This window comes from Mytilus californianus, unplaced genomic scaffold (genome assembly GCF_021869535.1).
Source record: "Mytilus californianus isolate M0D057914Y unplaced genomic scaffold, xbMytCali1.0.p SCAF_12, whole genome shotgun sequence".
Lineage (NCBI taxonomy): Eukaryota > Metazoa > Mollusca > Bivalvia > Mytilida > Mytilidae > Mytilus > Mytilus californianus.
The window spans coordinates 47447234-47469886 of NW_026262604.1; the positions used below are offsets into that span (position 1 = coordinate 47447234).

At 32.0% G+C, this 22653-nt stretch overlaps 1 protein-coding gene across 1 annotated transcript; it reads right to left on the reverse strand.

Annotated features, from left to right (window-relative positions):
* Window positions 1-8551: 8551 nt before the first annotated feature.
* Window positions 8552-22432, reverse strand: LOC127721924 (uncharacterized). Its single transcript, XM_052228739.1, has 7 exons — window positions 22398-22432; window positions 20926-21174; window positions 18951-19199; window positions 15484-15744; window positions 13692-13964; window positions 11309-11644; window positions 8552-10280 (listed from the first exon to the last, which is right to left on the reverse strand). Exons 2-7 carry the CDS (start codon window positions 21119-21121, stop codon window positions 8824-8826), a joined length of 2772 nt encoding a protein of 923 aa, XP_052084699.1. The 5' UTR covers window positions 21122-21174; window positions 22398-22432; the 3' UTR covers window positions 8552-8823.
* Between the last annotated feature and the right edge of the window lie 221 nt (window positions 22433-22653).

Below are 22653 nucleotides of genomic sequence, written 5' to 3' on the forward strand. Positions count from 1 at the left end.
AAATAAGGAGTTGAAGTACAAAAGGTTAACTGTACATTATACAGAAAGACTTCCTGTATAACTGACACACTTGTATCTGACGAGTGGCAATTTATGATGGACAATAAATAAGTGTGTGTCTAAAATGGTAATTTGGGAATCAGGTGAACAAAACCTAGTAACTATTCTTTCCAATAATATTTTGTTTAGAACATTGGACTTTGTTTTAAAAGATATAGCTCTGTAACCAAATGTTTCCCAATTAAAGTATAACAATTGCTGTCGTGACTTTGTAGATAGTGCACTCAAAATCAGTAGAGGTATTTTTCACTCTATAGGGCATGTTATCACATAAATTTACAAATTGAGTGGTTAATCTAGAAACCTAAATGTTTCCCTAGTTTCATGTTGCATTGATTCAAGAATAAAAACATCTGAATATACAATAAATCCATATTATTTAAGTAGCCTCTTCCCGATTTCTATGTCGACATAATATTTCTGTGGCGTACCTGTACTATCATAATCAAGAAGAAGACAAATCTTGCTAGGTAGTGCAATAATTTGCTAAGAGTTAAATAATTTTAACACATTTGTGGTGTCTTAAAATATCTATTGAAAGTCATATTCATGTTTTTCATTAATGTGTTTGGCTATTAAAAGGGGCTAAAATAATCCGGAATAGATACAAAATGTATATATGGATATATAAATACAAAAAATTTAGACCATCATACATATGTTGCACAGTCGTACTAATCTGATTGTTTTTTCTATTAAGAATAACTGTATTTAGATTGACGAGTATATCAGAAAGAGCATTGTGTTCCCATGGAAATCAGTGGATATGAAAAAATAAACCATTTTCATATGTCTGAGTTCCATTACATGCAAAAAAGTATACAAAACTATCGAACTCCACAGTAAATGCAAAAAGGAAAAGTCCATAAAAACTAACAAAACCACACGTATTCCGTAATTGGTACAGGCATTTTCCGTAGAAACTGGTGGGTTAAAATAGAAAGATGTGGTATGAGTGCCAATGAGACAACTCTCCATCCAAGTCACATTATATTTAAAGTATAGGTAACAGAACGGCCTTCCGCACGGAGCCATGGGTTACAGCAAACATCAAGCTATAAAGGGCCCAAAAATGACTAATGTAGAACAATTCAAACACAAAAAGCAACAGTCTAATCTATATAAAAAACGAGAAACGAATAACACCAAGAAACGACGACGAGTAGAGGTGAACAGTTGGTACCTATCGGAATGCCAACAAACTACTGGAAATTTAAACCGCCAAAATAAAACAAATATGGTGTCAAGGAGTCACTATAGTATACTGATCACTTGTTCTTCGGTGTAGCATGTTATATTTTCGGGCATCATAAAATACAAATTTTATGAAAAACAATGTTGTTTACATTCCATTCAAATCTCCGTGCTTGATATATACTCTTTTAAAATGACCCCTCTGAATATTTAGCCTCTTTGTTAATACTTATATCTGTAATCATTTCGGCAATATCAATAAAAGGATCCTGCCTTGTAAAAAGAACTACATCAAATAAAGTTTTCTCCAATATCTAAAATTGAATGCATTGCATTAAACAAATTTAATTGAATATTTCGCGAGCATAGGACTCGTCTGTTGGGCTCTGATAAAAACCAGTTTAATGGCTTAATCATTTTCGAAGTCGGAGGGTGTTTTAAGTAAAGAAATCGTTAGAACTGTGCCAAATCTGAGAGTATTATCTACAATGATTTGATATTTCATGAACAAAATATGCACACCGGGGTCTCAAATTAAAAGCATTATTGAATTATTTTATCAAGTCCTGTTTTATTGCTGTAATAAATAAATGAAATAATTTAAAATGATATCTTCTACCAAAGATATGGTTGAAAAAAACAACTAAAAATGTGTTATTAAATGTGTTATTAAATGCTTCACTTTTTACATGTTTTACACATTGTGACTTGGATGGAGATATGTTTCTTTGGCACTCATACCACATCTTCTTATTTCTATTAAAGGTCAAATTATTTGTTAAATATTTAAAAAACAAATCTAAGACGTAATATATATCTGGTTCAGTAAGTTTCCTATGGTGCTATTATATGAACGACATATAGCTTAGAGTAACATATAACATAAGTTTTGCCTTTTTTTAAATCGGGTTAATTTCACATCAAAAAATGTTAGCTAAAACTTTCTTTTCTCAGAGCAACAGATCTCGTATAAATTGAGAAGGACCAGATGTTATCCATCAAAAGTATGTGGGTGCTTGTTCGATGGGGTAAACGCTGACCCACTACTCGTGTACAATATAAACTAATAAAACAGAAAAGATATTAACCCACAAATACAAAGACGGCATAAGTCTATCTTATATATGAAGTATTGAAGTGGTTTCATCGACATGCAGATTGTCCCAGTATATCTATTATCATTAACCAAATCAGCATTTATATCATATCTCATTAACGCGTCAACGAGTCATTGGGTATTAGTGTACACACTATGATAAAAGATTAAACCATCCAAAGAATATTGCACCATACAAAAGTAAACTGTCCGATAGAGGTATATGCAACGCACTATCAATAAATTGGAAATGTTTGGAACATTAAAAAATAAACAACGGTAACAAATATAAGCTTACCATTCTGAATGTCTTTTTTTTTTGTATATACATGTTTGTACTAGTTTATACTTCCTGTTTCATAGGTCACGTTCGTCTCATGTTTCCTTTATTGTATATTCAAGTTCCAAAGTCTCGTCGGTCATTATAACAGAAAAAACAAAATATACATTCGACATAAAAAACACTACCATGTGAAAATATGTTTTTTTTTTCATTTGTACGTAGGGCACGGGCAAGGCTACTGTGTCTAGATATACGATACATGAATGGTTTACACGTCAATATTGATTTCAAATGATATCTCCTTTTTCAAATCTTAAGTCACTTATTTTTACAAAACAAATTTTATTTCATATATGTAGCAACTGTATATACATGTAGTATAATGACAGCAATAAACATCATTTCATTAGCTGAAAATTAACGCCATGTCCGATGTTGATTCGAACATGATTATTTCTATTAATCGTTTTACATTTTAAGTAACAAACAGTTGAAAAGAGATAACTCATATTGTACATAGCAATCTTACCAAGTCATTTTGTTAATCAAGGTTTGATTTTATGTCGGTTAAACAATCTAATTTCAGAAATGTGCTCTAAAAGAACATGATAAAACTCGGAAATTTGACTTTTAAATATGTGTCTATTAGTTAAGACCAGAAGTTACAAATTATTTTTTTTTTCAGTGTATATGTAGTGGCATTATTGAATGTTTGTTTTAGTGCAAACGTCACAGAAATATTTGTTTACATATTAAACTTGTGCACCTGTTGTTATAGAATTGTGCATTCAATATAAATTTGTCTGTGCAAGCTGAATTTTTTAGTCTAAGATTCTGTTTGTTTTTCGTTCGTTATTTGTATATAAATTAGGCCGTTAGTTTTTTTGATTGAACTGTTTTACATTTGTCATGTACAATGATGTAGGGGACTTTTATAGCTGACTATGAGGAATGGACTTTGCTCATTGTTGAAGCCGATTGGTGACCTAATTTCTGTGTCAATTGGGCTTATGAAGAGAGTTGTCTCATTGGCAATTTTACCACATCTTCTTATTTTTATAATTTGCCTATAATTTTTGAAATGTTGATATTGATTTTTTTTAAACACATATTATGATGCAATAAATTTGTAATCATGATTTTGGGTTGTCAACATCGTAATTTAGGGGCTATATTAAATAGACTACCAGACTGTAGCTAAGAGGTGCCGACATTTTGATTCCGGAGTTATTTGTATGTGATGTTTACTCCGAAAAAACTTCGCGAATTCAATATGTGTTAGTTTTGAATTATTATGGAGTTAACTGTATTTTATTTTAAACCAGGACTCTCGGTCATAAAACTTTACTCTGAACTCGAAGGACAAAATGTGTGCTCAAAACACCGAATCCAATTTTTTGATTGGTTGATTTCTGAAACTGAGAACGATAATCGTGCTCGAAATTTTTATGAGCACATGGCAGGTCCTACGTAAAACATTTACTCCAAATGTCCGTTTTAATACTCTACGTGTCGCTAGGTAAACTAAATTCCCGATAGTAAAGGCCACGTTTTACGCAGTCCGAGCTAACAGTACAATACAGCTATTTTCAATTTAATGTTCAATACCGTTTTATTTTGTCAAAGATGATGTTGTCTAGTCGTGGTTGTTCCAAACCTTGTTAAATATATTATTCAATTTCATGTCACATGTGTAATGTGTTTTATATTTTTATCTTGTTGTTCAGTTTTCTTTATTAACTGTTTTAAATAGCAATATGCATTGGCAAACACGTTAACAAAATCATCCAGGCATTTTCTTGGTTATGCTTGATTTTTTCATAAAACCTTTTGGTCCGGCCTTTCATCCATAATTTGCATACCGTCTATCAATTGAATGCTTCTTTACTTTTAAAAAAAAGACCTGCAGGTATACTTTTTTGTTTTAATATTTATGACGCAAACCGTGTTTTAACTTTCAGTAAATATCCATTTCGTTTGAACTCTAGTGGATAGTTGTCTCATTGACAATCATCCCACATCTCTTTATTTTTTTTTATCATAGTTTTGTGTTGTGTATGCTATTAGTTGTAACTCTTCTTATTGATTGGATACATTACTAGTAAGTATAAATGTTCATTTTAAAATTTGATTTGATTGATAGAAATTTAATATATAATTTTGTATGAGATATACAAAGGCTACCCAGGTAAAAAATAACAATTGCAAACAACAGAATATTATTAGATATGCAATCTTATGATTGATATTTATGTGGCCAACTTCAGTTTTAGTACAGTTTTTTATTCTTTATGGAATCAATCACAAACATTTGTAATGTAAAATTCACCACAGTAACAATGACATCCTATTCATTTGTTATTTTATATGTAAAAAAAATAAGAAAATAGACATGTATTTTGTAACTTTTCACACGGGAAATATAAAAAGGAAACGGATATGTGTTATATCTTATTGCTTTTTTGTTATTTCAGTACTACAATGTAAACCTTTGCACTAGTTCCAATATGATAAATGACTTTTGTTCACTCGTATACTAGTTATTCTTGCTTGGATGATAGTCTGGTATGGGTATTTTATGAGAAAATACATTTACAGCAAGTATGATGAAGGTTATGAGAGTCGACGATGAACAATGAATGACATAATAAATATTCACATTTCAAAAGGGAATGTATGAATAAAAAATAGTCAAGGCCATATTTGGCATAAAGTGAAGCTTGTCCTTGTTAATCGATAAAGGTTTAGTAATAAACAATGGCATCTGCTTTCACTACATCGAGATAGCTATAACCTTCAACAAGAAGTCAAGGAAGTCAAGCATCAATCGAAGGCAGTTCTTATTCCTCGCTTGTAACGTTATAAAGAATAAACTGCTTGGTTTGATATTTCTCTTTGTATTTGATTATTGGAAGATAGATCATATTTTGGCATACCATAAAGTAAACGTTCAGCACATCGTACGATATATCTTAATTTATGCAACTGTCATACACGTGAGAGGTTTTGCTAGCTATAAAATAGATTTAATCATACTATTTCCATCATAGGGAAATGCCTGTACCGAGTCAGGAATATGACAGTTGTTTTCCATTCGTTTGATGTGTTTGAGCTTTCGATTTTGACATTTGTTAAGGGACTTTACGTTTTGAATTTTCCTTGGAGTACGCTATTTTCATTATTTTACTTTTAAATACCTTTATACTTGTTCAAGACAGGAAGACATGAAACATGAAATAAAATGCAAAGTTTTTCAATTTGGGTGTACTAGAATAAAGGGCCGGACTATAACAACATGTACAAGAAGAAAGTATGTCTGATATTGGTGGAATTTTTGCTTTGCTTGAAGCCAAACTGAAGAGTTGTTGACGGTTATGTTACGTTTGGATAAAGAGTTACTCCTTCTGTACTAAACATCAATTTTTTTCCGAATTTGACGAGGAGCTGCTGCGTATTTGTACGATTTCCCTTATTTCTAGAATCGGGTTTTACTGTTGGATGGGAGTAGTGAAGATGTTTTGTTTCCTGAGACTGACTGCTATCATACGCATCTAAACTTAAAGTCTGTCGCTTGTGAATATTGATATGTACAATTACAGCCAAGACATCTTCAAATTCAGCATACATATTGTGTAATAAATAAAATGATTATCGTTTTCAAATGCACACTTAGGATTAATGTAATTCCCAATGTGTTACTTTTAGAAATATATAGTGCAAATCCATACGAACTATACTTGAACATGTATACGTATGTGTCATATAATTGTTTTTCGATCAGGATTTAATAGCAAATATCGTTAACACATCTTGACGTCAATGTTGTTTTGTCTTATGTCATAGTTTTATTTTTGGAATTATTCTGTTTCAGTTATATTGTGAAAGTTGAAAGGTAAACTGGCATCATAAAAAAACACAAATAAATAAACCTTCATTAAGTAATTCATTTTTGGTTTATAATTTCTCATGTTTTTGTCTTGAATTTGATCTTTCTTGTCTGTATTGTGCCAAGAGTTTTTGGTAAAATATGTTTTCAAGTTTTGCAGTAATACACCAGCTTATCGATATCAAAACATTTTCTAATGAATTAAGATAGTTATAATAATTATTGGGAGACATAAGATAAAAAAAGTTAGGATATTGATTACAGAAAATTAAACTGTTATATATTTAAAGGGATGCTAGATGTGTTTTTTACTATGGCTCTGAAACATTCTTATAATGTTTGTTTATCCAAAGCATTATTTGTCACCGGGTTTGTCCGTCAGAAACACACATCGAGTTGCAGATCTCCGTTAAAAATTGTCACTACTCAGGTCCTTATGCAGTGATCAGTATACAATTGCATGTTTTAAACTTCTTGTTTTCTATTGCGCCCGCTGTTTTATCAATATGACATGCTGCATACCAGCAATCTGATATAAGGTTTAACAGTGGTTGTTGGAAAAATTAAACTTACTTAAAGGGATCAATATAAAAATAAAGAGAAGTAGTATAATTGCCAATGATACAACTGTTCACCAAATTTCAAATGGAGTGGATGTAAGCAGTTATATGCAACCGTAAGGCCTTCAACAATGAGAACAACCAATACCGTAAGGTCGGCTATAAAAGGCCCCGACATGAAAATATGAAACAATTCCATTGAGAAAACTAACGGCCTATTTTATAATAAAACAGTTTACGAAAAACAAATATGACAAACATGAACGAACGACAACCACTGAACTACAGATAACTGAGTTGGGAGAGGCACATAAATAATTATCGAGAGTAAACACCATTTGGTCGTTCATGTCATCGTGTTTCTTTCAATTGTTGTTGATATTCATCCCGTGAACTTTCTCACATTCATTATACGACTTTCTATAGTATCTAAGACCAGTTTGTTTTTGTATTTAAATGCTCTCTGTTTGTATTTGATTTAGCTTTACATAATTTACAAACTGTGTAATCCACATTCTCAACTATTGGCAAGGTTGTATGCTATAACTTATTACGAAACTAAGGTTCAAACTCCTTCTAGCAAACTTGACGGTAAATGGATTCTGTTTTTAATTTTAGGTCCCTTTTGATAATATAGCTCATAACGTTTCTCGACATACTTATACATCTTAACTTTAACCTATTATGTGTGTTTGATTTGCTCACACATTTGTTGTCAATATCATTGAATTTGATACGACTGTTATACAAGTGCGAGGTTTAGCTAGCTGTAGGACCAGGTTTAATCCGTCATTTTCTACATAAGGAAATGCCTGTACCAAGTCAAAAATATGACGGTTGTTTTCCATTCGTTTGTTGTGTTTGAGATTTTGATTTTGCCATTTATAAAGGACTTTCCGATTTTAATTTCCATTGGAGTTCGGTATTTTTTTATATTACTCTTTTACATATTTGGCTTGTGAAGACAAAGCTTACACAAATAAAGCGCATTATTCTCATACACTTGTAAAGTTATTTGTTTGAAAGTACTGGGTACAAATCGTAGTTAGTGAATTACAAGTCATAGAGAGTAACATCATCAAAGTAATCTGCACTTCTGTACTAACATGATTTTTGACATACCTTCCTGACAATGTCCGATTATGAATTAAGAAATTATTTGGAAATTAGTGTTTTACTCTATCAGAAATGTTGACCTAAGATATATATATAACCACTATTTTAGACGCCTTTTGGTCCTATAGTTCTTCATGTGGTTCAGGTTTTCAAATATTGTGGCTTTAACGTTCCAGGAGAATATAAACATTGAAAAGCGCGTCGAATTTTATTAGACATTGAGTTGGTCCTGAAACGGTATTGATTGGAACGAAACTGATATAAGTGTGTGTCATGCTTACCTGAGTATAAGCCTAGTACCTTGTATGATTGTTAAGTTAAATCTATACAAGCAATATAAAAAAGCTATAAAAAAAAAATATACAATTTTATATTTACATACAAGTTATCATATACAGTTTCATTGTGGTAAAATATACAAAAAACCATTAACAGTTTTACTACTTATATGCTAAACAATCCTTCCATTAGTCGAAAGCAGACGCAGAGTGCATTCAAATGTTTATAAGAAAGTAGTTATTCACTTACTTATTGCTGTCTTCTGTATGTATATTTGTTTCCACTGCCTCCAAGCTAAAATAAATTGGTCGATCAAGTCTTAATTGAGTTTGTTGAACATAAATTAGAACTAAAGATTGATGTAAACTGGTTCCGTTGTCGATATTGTCTCAAGTGGCTGTTGTTCGTTTTTATTAGAGTCAGTGGATGAGATGCTGGTCTGTCTGTCATCAAGAATTTCAAGGAGCAGGTGACCATCTTGCAATTGGTAATTGTTTTCATATTCATTTCTTACATTGCCTACCATATCATTATATGATGGTCTTCTATAAGGGGCATTAATTGTTTGACTCTTTTGTTGGTTGTTTGTACTAGAGTCAGTAGATGAGATGCTGGTCTGTCTGTCATCAAGAATTTCAAGTAACAGGTGACCATCTTGCAATTGGTAATTGTTTTCATATTCATTTCTTACATTGCCTACCATAACATTATTTGATGGTCCACTATCAGAGTCATTCCTAGTTTGACTCCTTTGTTGTGTTTTTGTATTAGAGTCAGTAGATGAGATGTTGATCTGTCTGTCATAAAGGATCTCGAGGTACAGGTGACCATCTTGCAATTGGAAATTGTTTTCATAATCATTTCTTACATTGCCTACCATAACACTATTTGATGATCCACTATCAAAGTCTTTACTAATTTGACTCTTTTGTTGTTTGTTTGTACTAAAGTTAGTAGTTGAGTTGTTGATCTGTCTGTCATCAATGCTCTCAAGGTTCTGGTGACCATCTTGCAATTGGTAATTGTTTTCATATTCATTTCTTACATTGCCTACCATATCATTATATGATGGTCTTCTATAAGAGGCATTAATTGTTTGACTCTTTTGTTGGTTGTTTGTACTAGAGTCAGTAGCTGAGATGCTGATCTGTCTGTCATCAAGGATATCAAGGTACAGGTGACCATCTTGCAGTTGGTAATTGTTTTCATATTCATTTCTTACATTGCCTACCATAACATTATTTGATGATCCACTATCAGAGTCATTACAAGTTTTACTCTTTTGTTCACTTGATGTCTCTGTATTTTCATTAGTTTGATTGCAATTTGCGACATTCTCCATTCTTAATATAACAGAAGACGTAATCGGCGATAAATCTGTATTAGAAAGGTTCGTGTCAATCAAAGGTGTAGACATACTTTGCCCGTGCACTTCTGTTATCTCATGTTGTTGTAACCCATCATTGAGAAAGTCTGCATTCAATTCAGTTGTATACTCATTGGTTGATTGCAGATTAGCATCAGTTGAGACACCAGCTGTATGCCCTTCCGTCGGGTTCTGACCTAGATTGTCGGTCGTCTGTGCCGAACGTAAGTTGCTGACAACGCGGAACGAAACTGTGTCAATTTCATCATATGTGTGATAAGTGTGGTCTTCTTGCAGATTATGTAGTCTTTGATCCCGAGTCTTTACATATTTTACACATAAACAGACGTGAGTAATCGTCAAATAAACAAGTAGAATGGTAGCTATGCAGCAAACTACTACGAAATTTATTCTTTTACTTTTGCCCAAGGGGAGACTATCTGAAATACGTATATTCATTAAAAATATTGAAATGAGCAATTTAGTTTACAAAGTCGCCGAATAAAGCTTTCATATTTTGTTTAGTTTGGCCTGGTATCTTTCAACAGAAGTGAAAGTATGATTTTGTTTTCAATCTCTTACATGTTTCTCCTATCGTCATTCCGTGTATCTTTTTTGATCCATTAATTAAAAAAATAATGTCATTTAAGAAAACCGTACAACATAAACAATACGTGAACAAACAAATGTTTGGCACAGATGGCAACAATCTACACATGTTCAAGTAAATAAGTGTTAAATAGAAGTTCGGTAGCCATATTCACGATTCTGTAGACTCGCTTGTACTTTGTTTTTGTATTGTCACAAGCTTATTGTTTAGAGTTGAAATGGCTATTAATATTTGAATCTGAATTTGTTAATACCTGGAATTCATCTTTTTAAGTAGCAAACAACCACTTGCCTTATTGATGTAGTTACAATATTTTATGCAGGCTTTACGCTTTGTGTTTTTGAAGACAATTGTTACTACAACTGTAAGTTATCAGTATTAGTCCCACAAGTTGCACTGCTAAGTTTGATTGTTTCAGACTTAAGCAAAAATACTCATATTCGGTGGAAAGTAAGAAACAATAACGGATTGAAATGATGTTACTACGTTAAAAAATCTATATGAGTGGTTATCTGAGGTCATTCAGGGAATGTTGGCAAGCGTATGACAACTGCATGAAAACTTATTTGCTTACGAATTCTGCTTTTAGTGTCGAAAAACATAATGCCAAAGACAATCCTATAATCAAAAACGCTTCAAAACTCGTTTTCCAATTGTGGGAGCCATTATAACTTCCGCTTTTCTACGAATGCAGCATCTACGAATGCAACATTTCACCGAATTTGCATTTGCCATGAACAACATGTCACTTGTTAAACGGTATCTGCTGCTTGAACTTCCGGGTCTGCTGAGATAATCCTCATTTTAATTAAAGAGGTTTTTGATTGTAACATTGTCTTATGTTATCTTTATACTTACCAATATCTATAATTTCAAAATGATAATTGCTTTCGCCCAAGCGATTCTTTGCTGTTATCAGATAAGCTTGAAAATCATCTACTTCTAATGCTTCAGTTTCAATCAAGATCTCATAACCTGGAATTCCTACCATGTTGCCAGTCTCCGTGTAATGCAATGTAGATTTCCGAATGTTGTATTTTTTATCTTTTTTATACTTTTTTTGGTTCTGTCCTATTTTTTCTATCGATATATTTTCAACTTCAGGGTAGCTGTAGATCTGAAACGACAGTGTTATTGATTGTCCTACTTCTCCAGTTTTTACAATTCTGTTTTCTGGTGAAAACACTGGTGGACCTAAGAAAGACAAAAATATTTTGAATCAGATGTGAAAAACAGTTTACGTTGATTCATGTGTGCTGTCATAAAGATAATACTGTATATACAGTATATCAAATTATTTATAGACTATAAAATCCACTATAACACCGCTAAGAATGCTTCTGACATCAGTGGAAAAGTATTTATTATGTCGTTACTAAAATCATGCTATATTACATAAGTGGTAAAATATAGCTCAATTCAGAATATAATTGTACTTAACAAATGCTGAACGTTATTTACCTTTTGTATATTCAGAATGATCACGGGTTTTGTTGCGAGAATTAATATACCCCATTACTTCATAACAAGGTAGTCCTCTCGTTCTATATTGTGGACGTATAACATATCACTTCTCTTAATGAGTGTTCTATATAAATGGGTTTTTAGTCTTGAAATAAATTCTCAACTCAAAGCACCGCCTGCATATTGAATATGTATCTCCCAGTTTATACGATAATACATAGCTTGCGAAACGTAGTAGGATTTCTTGGAGAGAGTAGATAATATAGTATATACAAGGAAGCTATCAAACCAACTGACGTCGCCAAAAAAAATACAATCTTATAATATACAATTATTCCATTCTATCATAATACTCTCATTTTCCTAAACACCTTTCACCGCCTTCCTTTGCTATTTTCTTGTATATATATATATATAACAATTGATAATGAACTTTCTTTATGTTATTGTTTCCATTGACTGTATTTTGTTACGTACATATTCGTTTGCTTTTCAGCATGTAAACATAGTTTCGTAATTTTATTTTAGAATTTATGGAGACGGATTAATATAAGAACAGTGCTCTTGTTTCCTTATCCCAATTATTGAATCACTTGTACATTTCGTATTTATGTCTTTACTCTTGCTACTATACATAACGCTTTCTTTAATAGAAATTGTTTACACTAATACACAACTAATTAAATTTATTAGAACTTCATTACATCACTGAATAAACATTGCACTGACAAAAACACCAATAATTATTAAAACCAATCTAGAAGTCATTCGAACCTTCGGCTCTTCAAGTTTTGAATGAATTTTGGATTTCAAAATATGTTGGCCTCGATCATCACTTAAGAGATATTTATTGACGGAATATGCATCTAAAGCAGTAAAATTGGTACCTTAATGTTAATAAGCACTTTATAATATTATAAGATTGCAACATAATGGTAATGCCTAAGTTTACGTTCTTGTGGATGCTTACTTTAAGAGATTGTCATTTATTACATACACATATCTGTGTTAAATGATTTCATTACCATCTCATAATATGTATGCAATGATAGTTGAACTAATTTAACAATTACAACAATAGTTGAGCTATGTCATGTGTACTGGAACCAACCAGTGTATGAAAAAAACGAACTTTCGTAAACTTTCGTTACATACCGGAATATTATATCATATTGCAGTAGTGGGTAATTAAATATGTTTTTAAAGGAATTATTTGGAATTTGGTCTGAAATTTTATAATGGTAATGATTTATACGCTTTAGACATTATTGAAGTTGAGTATAAGAAAATCTTGTTAAGCCTTAATGAGATGACAATCAAACAAAACACAATATATACCGAAAATATCTGGTAAATATACGATATAGTTCACTAAGATCAAAGACTTGACCACTCACATGTAAGTTAATAATGCACACTCTTAACTATTCTTATGCTTTCAATCACATAAAAAAATCATTATAATGCTTAAATGTAAAGGTCATTTTTTTTGTTTCAATCTTCAAATGTCATTCTCTGACCGATGAGCTGCATGATAATGACACCATTAAAGTGTTATTCATTGTTATTGCCCATGAAGAATTTTATTGACAAGTTGAAGGTAAAATCAGGGAAATTGTTTAAGGCTAATTTTACAATTAACGGATGCTAATTGATTTTTGTAACTATTGTTGAAATATCAACGTTCATTTTGCACTATTACGGTGCACACAATGCTACATCTTAATCAACAAATTCCAGGAGATATGTGTATGTGATCTGTATGTATTTATATTACCTTCATATTTTAGGTATATTGACTCAGTCTGTAGAACCTTTCCATTAATATCTGGTATACCATTACTAACAACACACATATATCTACCATTTCGCTGGTATGGAAAAAGGTTCGTGTTGAAAATGAATGTTTCATTATTCAAACTCACTGAACGTACAAGTTCAAAAGACTTTGATAATTGAACTAAGCGGTACACATTATATATTTCTGGATTTCCATGTCCGTCACATTCCACCGTTTCATTCGTATAACGAACTGTAACTGCAGGGGCATCTGCAAATGATATAACTATGATTCTAAACTTTAAGACAAATTAAACTAGTTGGCTCTACTTTGTTTTTTAAAAAAGACCTGCGATGAAACAAGTATCTTGTCATTTGAGGGATAAATCGTACTAAGTAAACCATCACTAAGATTCATTCAAACATTCTCTGAAACTGACCATTGTCAAGATATTTTATTTATTTGTACTCCTCTACTGGCTGGCTTTTTCCCTTATTCATACAAGACTGCCATAATACAGGAAATTCGAATGACGAAAGAAAAAGAGTCAGCAGTATCCTGTTACTTAACTTTCATCTAAACAGATGATGTTCTATCACTAAATAAATCAACATTTGGTAACCATGTTTAACCCCTCCTTATATGAAAACTTTATTCTTCGTATCCTTTCATTCAGTAAGCTTCAATAAAACAGCCATTGCAAAATAGATCAATGGTGTAGAGAAATATATGTTTCAAAACGTACGAAAATGCGAGATTGTAAGGACGTAATATAAATCATTGTAATGATCGATCGTTATTGTAGACTGGCTGGTTTTTGTGAGGGCTTCAGCAAACACGATTTCCTTATCTTCTGCCGTATTGGTTGATCATCGAATGGGATCCAGATACATTGTATGCTTCTGGAATATGAGGGCCTTATTTCATCGATTAGCATATCCACTGTAATTTCATATTGTTTTAAGTTCACTGAAACTGACTAGGTGGTTTTATTGTAGAGTTCTGCGTTCTCAGAGTGCGTGAACTTGATTCCAAGAATATCAATGGTTTTATTTGAAAGCATTGAAGCAATATGACAATTAAGCGGCAATTGAGATAAAAATTAAATCGAGTTCAGGTCGGAGACATATTACTGTGTCTGAGTAGTGAAACAAGTCTTTCTGTAGATGTTGTTGGTACAATATGAATTATAATACATTCCTATCACATTGATATGATCTCCATTATATGATTGGAACCCTATAATCAAACTAATAAGCTCTTCAGAAACATGTTGTTATAAGAAGTGAACTCTTTTTTTACGATTCCAAGTTAAAAGATATAACAATGAAAGGGGGCGAAAGATAACAGAGGGACATTCAAACTCATAAATCGAAAATAAACTGACAACGCCATGGCTTAAAAAGAAAAAAACAAACAGACAAATAATAGTACACAAAACACAACATAGAAAAATAAATACTAAGCAACATGAACTCCACCAAAAACTGGGGAAAACTCAGGTGCTTCGGAAGGGAAAGCAGATCCTGCTTCACACGTGGCTCCCGTCGTGTTGCTCATGTTAGTACAAACCCAGCAATAAGTCTAAATCGATAAGTCACATTCGTGAAAAGGGAACGGGATTGTAGTTACGACATGAGGAACATATCCGCTCTTGAATACATTTTGTATAAATAACCTGATAATACTTTATGCTTCCAAATTGTACTAATAATTAAGGAAGCAAATTTATTTACCACTAAAAATCTAACAACATTTCGTTTTCCAACTACCAAAGATACATACTTACACATAATGATTAACTGAACTTCAATCATCATCGACGAGTGAGTACTGTCTAGACATTTACATTTTGTCATATGGTCTGTTCTGTCTGGTATAAACAAAAAACTCACATATTGATTATCACCAACTGCTATGATTGAATCTTTATATTCTAACTTTAAAGCAGTAATGTACTGTTCAGTGTCAGATGAACATTTGATCTCCATAGGTGTACCTTCCTGTCCAACTATTGTGTTTAAATCCGTTTGGTTAATAAACCATAATTCTGAAATAAGAGAACGTGTTTTTTTTCAAATATCGTCGCTGGGCTTCCAAAATGTAGTAAATTACTAATGTAATGCTGTACAGCTTGGACATTTCTGGATAAAACAAAAACTAAATAGATATAACAAGTTGTGGTATGAATGCCAATAAGACAACTCTCCATTCCAGTCACAATTTGTTAAAGTAAACCATAAGAGGTCAATGTAAGGTCTTCATTTTGTACGGTAAGCATTTTGTCACAAAAAAAAAAAATTACAAGATTTTGATTCCCGAAGCATTATACAACCATTTTTCAAGTTCACAAACAACATGTTTGAAACAAACTTTACGAACAATACTATTTCCAACATGTCTTATTTCAAATGTTTTGATTGGTCTAAATGTATGATATGTTGGATTATTTCCTCACGCCAAGCCGGTTTGTACGAGAAAGTATATGACATTTTGAAAGCCTAGCGACGATATCTAGAAGCATGTAAGTACTTACTACAGTACGGTGTTCTGAAAACTGCACACTAATTTCATCGTTTCATTGTTTTATGTTTTACAATGCATAGGAAATACGGATACTTTAAACAGTGAAGGTAGTAAACAAAGATATGAAAAAGAAACACACCAGCTACAACAAAGTATACATAATGATCAAGAAGTTCAGTTTGCTTTAATGTGAACCACGTGGATGCAACTGGTCCTTAAACATACAATCGGAGAAAACTGTCTTGAATCCAGACCTTTTAAGGATAGTTTAGACATCACATTTCCAATAAGATTGAAAGAGTCTCTACTTTAGCAGCTTTGCGTCGTATTTCTATTTATCACACTGCTGTATATCTGACAATAGCGTATGTTCAGTGAATGCCTCCTTTATATTTTCTTTTTTCTTTTTGTCATACAAATTACATCAATTTTGTGAAAATACATATCTGATATGTGTTTTGTGTTAGGTTTTACGAAGAACTACTAAGGTTCTTTAGCATGTTTAGGAGAGCTTAATATTATTTGAAAAGTGATATGTCGATGATTACAAGGTTAAGACTTTTTTTATGGACGTTGATATGTCTCTGACTGAAATTGTTCTTTCTTAGATTCTGTGGGTATAAGAACTTAATGGGTCATACGGATTTTTGAAAAAGGAGGCAGCTTATATGTACAGATTTAATGTATGTATTGCACTAAAACCAACGTTACATAAATATTAAGAAAAACAGGCTGTCTAAGTGCCAGATGATTTGAAAAGCGCGTGATTGTAACAAGGTTGTTGTAATCTAAATTTGGATTTTGCTACAGGAAACCGCTATTGATTATCTGGGAACAAGGTAGATTAAAATTGAATAAATTAATGTAATTGTTTTTACCAATATGCAGGTTATGCATGTATATTCAATTTGGCATTTGTCGTGAACAATAAAACGTTATCCGTAAAATCATAACGCATTTACATCTAAAAACTGTGCAAAAGGCACACCAGTGTTGAATTCAGATTCTCCTGCTCTGTTAGTGGTAATAGTTAAATTGATAATTGCAAGAGCCGTTAATCTCAGAATGCAGAAAAAAAAATAAGGGTTTTGCTAAGATAAGTGAATATTAAAGTTATCATCAATGAACTAGAGAAAATGCGTAACAGTCAACGCAATCGATGATGACATCAATAGCTTCTTGATCATTGGTATCATCGTAAAGTCTTGATATGAACAGCTATAGCTATCGATGTATGTACTATTCCTTGACATTTGAACAATCTTGAACTATCGATGCAGTGAAAATAAGTGTTTGATATACTAGTTTCACATTGTTGTCAATATAATGGAATGTTATGCCACTGTCATACAAGTGAGAGGTTAAGTTAGCTATAAAACCAGGTTTTATCCACCATTTTCTACATAAGAAAATGCCTGTACCAAGTAAGGAATATGACAATTGTTATTCATTCGTTTGATGTGTTTGAGCTTTTGATTTTGCCATTTGATTACGGACTTTCCGTTTTGAATTTTCTTTGAAAAGTTGGATCATAATTTTTTTTAATTCTAATCAAAGTTTAATAAATACTGTTTTGTTTATTTTATAAAAAAAAATAACATTTTCAAATATTTTAGCAACAGCTGACAAGCGGTTCTGTCGACAAGTTTATTTATGTTTTAGTAGACCTGACCAGCCGCTAGCTTTAGAACAGGACTAATTCAATCGCAATATGCGATCGTAATTGATGTTAATGCTGTACCTAATTTAATAACAATCTTATATTAGTACCGTTCTGCAGGTCTATAGACTTAAAATATACGAAAATGATATTATAAAATCGTGTCGACATATAACATCACCTTCGTATATTATCATCTTATATTAGTACCATTGTGCAAATCTTTATACTTATATAATGTTTCCTAATTTGCACAGTATCGTCTATTCCAGAGTATCCGGTACATATTGAATTCTCTGGTTGGTCTTTTTATAGACTTATATATAAATATATATATATATTTTTATCAGGCCTTTTTTTCTAATTGAATTGTGTTACATTTTGTTATGCCGGGGACTTAAATAACTTACATAACGGCATTGATTTTGCTCATCGTTGAATGACATACGGTTACCAATGACTGATTACACAGAATGTGATTTGTTATGTGGTGGATAGGTTCTCAATTGCCAATCATGTCTACACTGGAATTTATATATTATACTAGCATCGTATGTTGGTTGTCATGCAACACCATCCTGCTATTTTTTTTTTATAATTCAAAATTCAAATGAGCAGAATAGCAAAACAAAAGGCAATTTTCAGGACAATTTCCCTTTGCGAATATGCATGAATTTGAAAGAACGGATTGCTCTATTCACCTCGCGAGATACGTACCAACTACCAGAAGAAAATAAAACAATAGCTTGAGAATTGTTTTATTGCCATTATGTTACAATGCTAACTATCCCGCCATCACAAATAAGACCACACAACATCGATCAGGATCAAACCAATAGCACAGAGCCCTATTGTACAGGACACCCGTACCACCTTTGTGGTACAATTCTGTGTTTTATGACAAAGCGTAACATGAACTGAACACATACATTTGTAATTTAATAAATATCTATTTTGATGTATTATAAAACAAACTAGTCAATATATTTTGTAACTATTAAAAGAGGCGAAAGATACTTAAGACATATACTAGTATATGTTTTGCTGTTCCCTTTAGATAGACTACTTACTTGCTATTTTCAGCACAATCGAAGAAAAAACATATGAGAGATCAAGTGCAAGAAAGCCTTTGACTGCAGGGGTACTGTAAACATGCAAGGTAAAGGTGCTGAATTTTCGGAAGTTCTTTCTTCTTGAAAAGACAACTTCGTTCCCATCATGACAAAGAAACAAATCGGTTATATAGCTTAAAACCTCTGACGATCTTCTTGTAATTACTCTTTGCTTCCCTTCTCGTATTTCATAAGTCGTTTCTGCAACTTAAATAGAATATAAAATGTATGTGTGTACCTTATATAGTTGGAAGTTACACATTAACATACACATGCATCTTATAATTCGACCAAGTATTTTTCAGGAACGGATACTCTCCAACATTGTGGAATAGAAGTCAATTCATGACAAAATATATTGTTGTTGATGTTGTATCTTAGGTAATTTCTTCTATAAACAGTTTCTTTCTTTTTTCTTTCAGTTTACAAAAAAAAATGACTTATTTTCTCATAATGCCTTGCTGATCAATGTTACTATTGAAAATGTCTATCTATATTTTATAATTTTTAGAAGATTAGTCAAACAAGCATATATTGGCAAAAATCGCCGTTTAATTGCCAATAACTCAAACAACGAGTCTTGTCGCTATTTACAGCATGTTGACTTATTTGTAGATATGTCTATCTGATCACTGTTAGTGGTGTAGTGATGCTCATTTTGACAATATATATATTTTTTCAGTGATGATCGAGGCTAAAATATTCAAACATAAAAAAATAGTAAAAACACCAAGAGCTTATAAACAAAGTGACGGAAAGTATTGCCATAAACAGACAATGAATTAGAGCATTGCATTAGGGGGAAATATTTCTCAATTTAAGACAATTTTAGGACATTTATTATATCAACAATTCTTCATTTTCATGCAAGTTCCGAAGTATTGCCTACCGGCCTGGTAATTTCGTCATGGACTACTATCGGAGGTATCGAACCCGTGGTAGTTATCACGTTAACGCTATCAATGTTACCGCATCCGATGCATATTTCGACATTAAATGTCTATTCAATGAGACTAAAGCCCAAAGAATAAAAATGAAAAAATTATTAGAAATATGCAGAGCTTATAAACCCCCCAAAAAGGACAAAAAGTTTATAAAAATATATATATCTATCTTTTAAAGTTTTTAAGATATTAGACAAACACGCATCAAATTGGCAAACATCGTCATTAATATAAATAACTGCAAAAATCAGTCGTCTGTCATATTTGCTATTAACAGTTTCTCTCTATATATTATAGTAAGCAAGATAATTGGCAAACATAAAAAAATGGTATATTTCGTCAATTATGAGTTTGAAGATCTGTTTGTTATCTTTTGCCTCCTTTGTGAATACAATAAATCCTTGTCCGATTGTATTTACTTATAGCTGTTTTCAAGATAATAGTTGACACTTTTATTTTATCCAAATGCGTCCTTGTGTTTGCTATGTCAGCAACATTGGTTGGCAGGCGGGGTTATCGAGAACATTTTTTTTTCAATTGGATACCCTTATTTAATATGAGAGGAGAACATATTTTTAAAAGTAAACGGACTACGACGGACGAAGGAAGCAATGTAATTAGAAGGGGACACGTCTGTTGCACTGAATCATTATAGAAATGTACAGATCAAAATACGGACACTTGAGAAAAGATCATTTTAATTCTTATTTTTGATCGATACTGTCATTCATTTTCTGCGCATAACGATAATATTTTAAATCTTTTGAAATGTTCATACGAAACACTTAATAGATAAAAGCTGCATAACTTTGTGAATTTCTCAACCAAGGCCTAATTTGAAATCAGTTACATTTAAACTTATCCACTCTTCTCCTTCCCGATTTGACTTTATTTATTTATTTTATATGTGTGCCATACTTATCACTGAAGATTATCAAGAGGATTTTAAGGAACATTACTTATTACTTAGCAAATTACGATAAACATACGTTTTTTGTTAAATTCCGTTGCAGAAATATAACGATGATTGCTGCACAAATAGTAATGTCCTGTATCGCTTGCTGTAACATTTATCATCTGGATTTGTATAAGAATTGGTCTAAATACCATTTTGTATTCTTGCCTATTGAGGTTTGTGTCATATAAGTAACGCCAGCTGTAATTATGTATGTTAAATGTCAACATCAAAGTTGACCTCTCAGTGGTGTAAACTGTATTGTTTTTTGATATGGCTAGACCTGCAAAATGTAAAAATAAATCAACATTCAAATTAATTCACAACAAAATAAGCATGGCAGTTATTTATACTTCTAATTACGGACCGCTATGTTGATATTGCTATTTGTCTCGTGTACTGATTTTTGAATTTGCATTCATATACAAATTAAACCTGTTGTTCTGCAAAGGATTTGACGATAAGCAGTCAGAACAATGACTATTCGACGCGTTGTCAGAAACACTTGCCAGCGCAAGGTGAAGTGAACTCCTCTGGATTGTTATTTGGTATGCTGATAATTTAGATTTACGGTAAACAGCAACCGTCAGACTAGATAAACACCGGGTTTTTTTTTTATTTCATTAACGTTTTTTGATCGGAATATACACATTGGCAACATCGCATAATGCAGCAAACAATTAATGGTATTCCTTTTATTAGGCTTTCTAAAAGTACTTTTTCATGTGCCACAAAGTATTGAAAATGTCTTGATGTGGTTCGAGGACATCAGATCGTAATTTTGATTTTAATGTTTTGATTTCACTTCATTAAAAAAATAATTAGAAATGTTTTCCACATGTACAAAAGAACAAGAAATTAGGTCACGCACATTAGAAAAAAAGGTCATCAAAAGTTAAAACAACAAATATCAACATAATTATATAGTAAGATATTGAAGTAGCCACATTACTTAGCGAGTGAACAAATACGAAGATTCTGACTCTCTCAGATAAATGTCGCCTTAAATGCACTTGACTATTCTTTCATGTCCCTTTTTATCATATCACTTATAACGTTTCAATGTATTCACACATTCCTGGCATTGACAGGTAAAGATTTGAGAGTTCCTGATACAAGCAAATCTTGAAAATTGCTTTTGACACACTACATTTATAAATATAACTTGTAAACACTTCAATGCATACATAGTATTTATCGATTAATGGGGCACGTCTTGTAATGTTTGCATCTTTCGGTTACAGTTTTAAATATCTATGGAAACTTAACATCTATCAATTTTTCAACCGTTCCGATCCCACACACTGTTTTGGAGTATAGAAACGTTTATTTTTTGGATTTTATACAACATTTTTTTTTTTAAATAATCAGAGTATAAACGTATGCTTTTAGTGAATGACAGTATGTTTGCATTTCTACTAAATAAAAAGCAAGTCATAAAAGTAGATTTTGCTAAGTTAGACATATATGAATAAGCATTTGTATATATCCTTAACTTGTTCTTACCTTGTAAAAATAACGAAAACAGGCAAAGTGTCTCTATCATCTAAAATGAAAAGCATTGCATGTAGTTAACAACGAAACAGAGGCCAGAGGGAAAGTTTGAAACACATCACAATGTATACACGATTTCTAATCTAGCAATCAAGAGGCTTGTTTGTTTTCAAATGACTTAGCAGTGGCATTAAATTAAAAAGAAAAACTTACAAATCAATTTTCAAGTTAAAGAGTATTGGAAACGAACAAGTTAAAAGATTGTGTC

Coding starts and splice junctions, on each gene's coding strand:
- LOC127721924 (XM_052228739.1), bottom strand. CDS start 21,121: ATGTTGACATTTAACATACATAATTACAGCTGGCGTTACTTATATGAC. Junction 13,965..15,483: donor AGTTCAGTTAATCATTATGT/GTAAGTATGTAT, acceptor TATCATTTGCAG/ATGCCCCTGCAGTTACAGTT. Junction 11,645..13,691: donor AATATACCTAAAATATGAAG/GTAATATAAATA, acceptor TGTCTTTCTTAG/GTCCACCAGTGTTTTCACCA.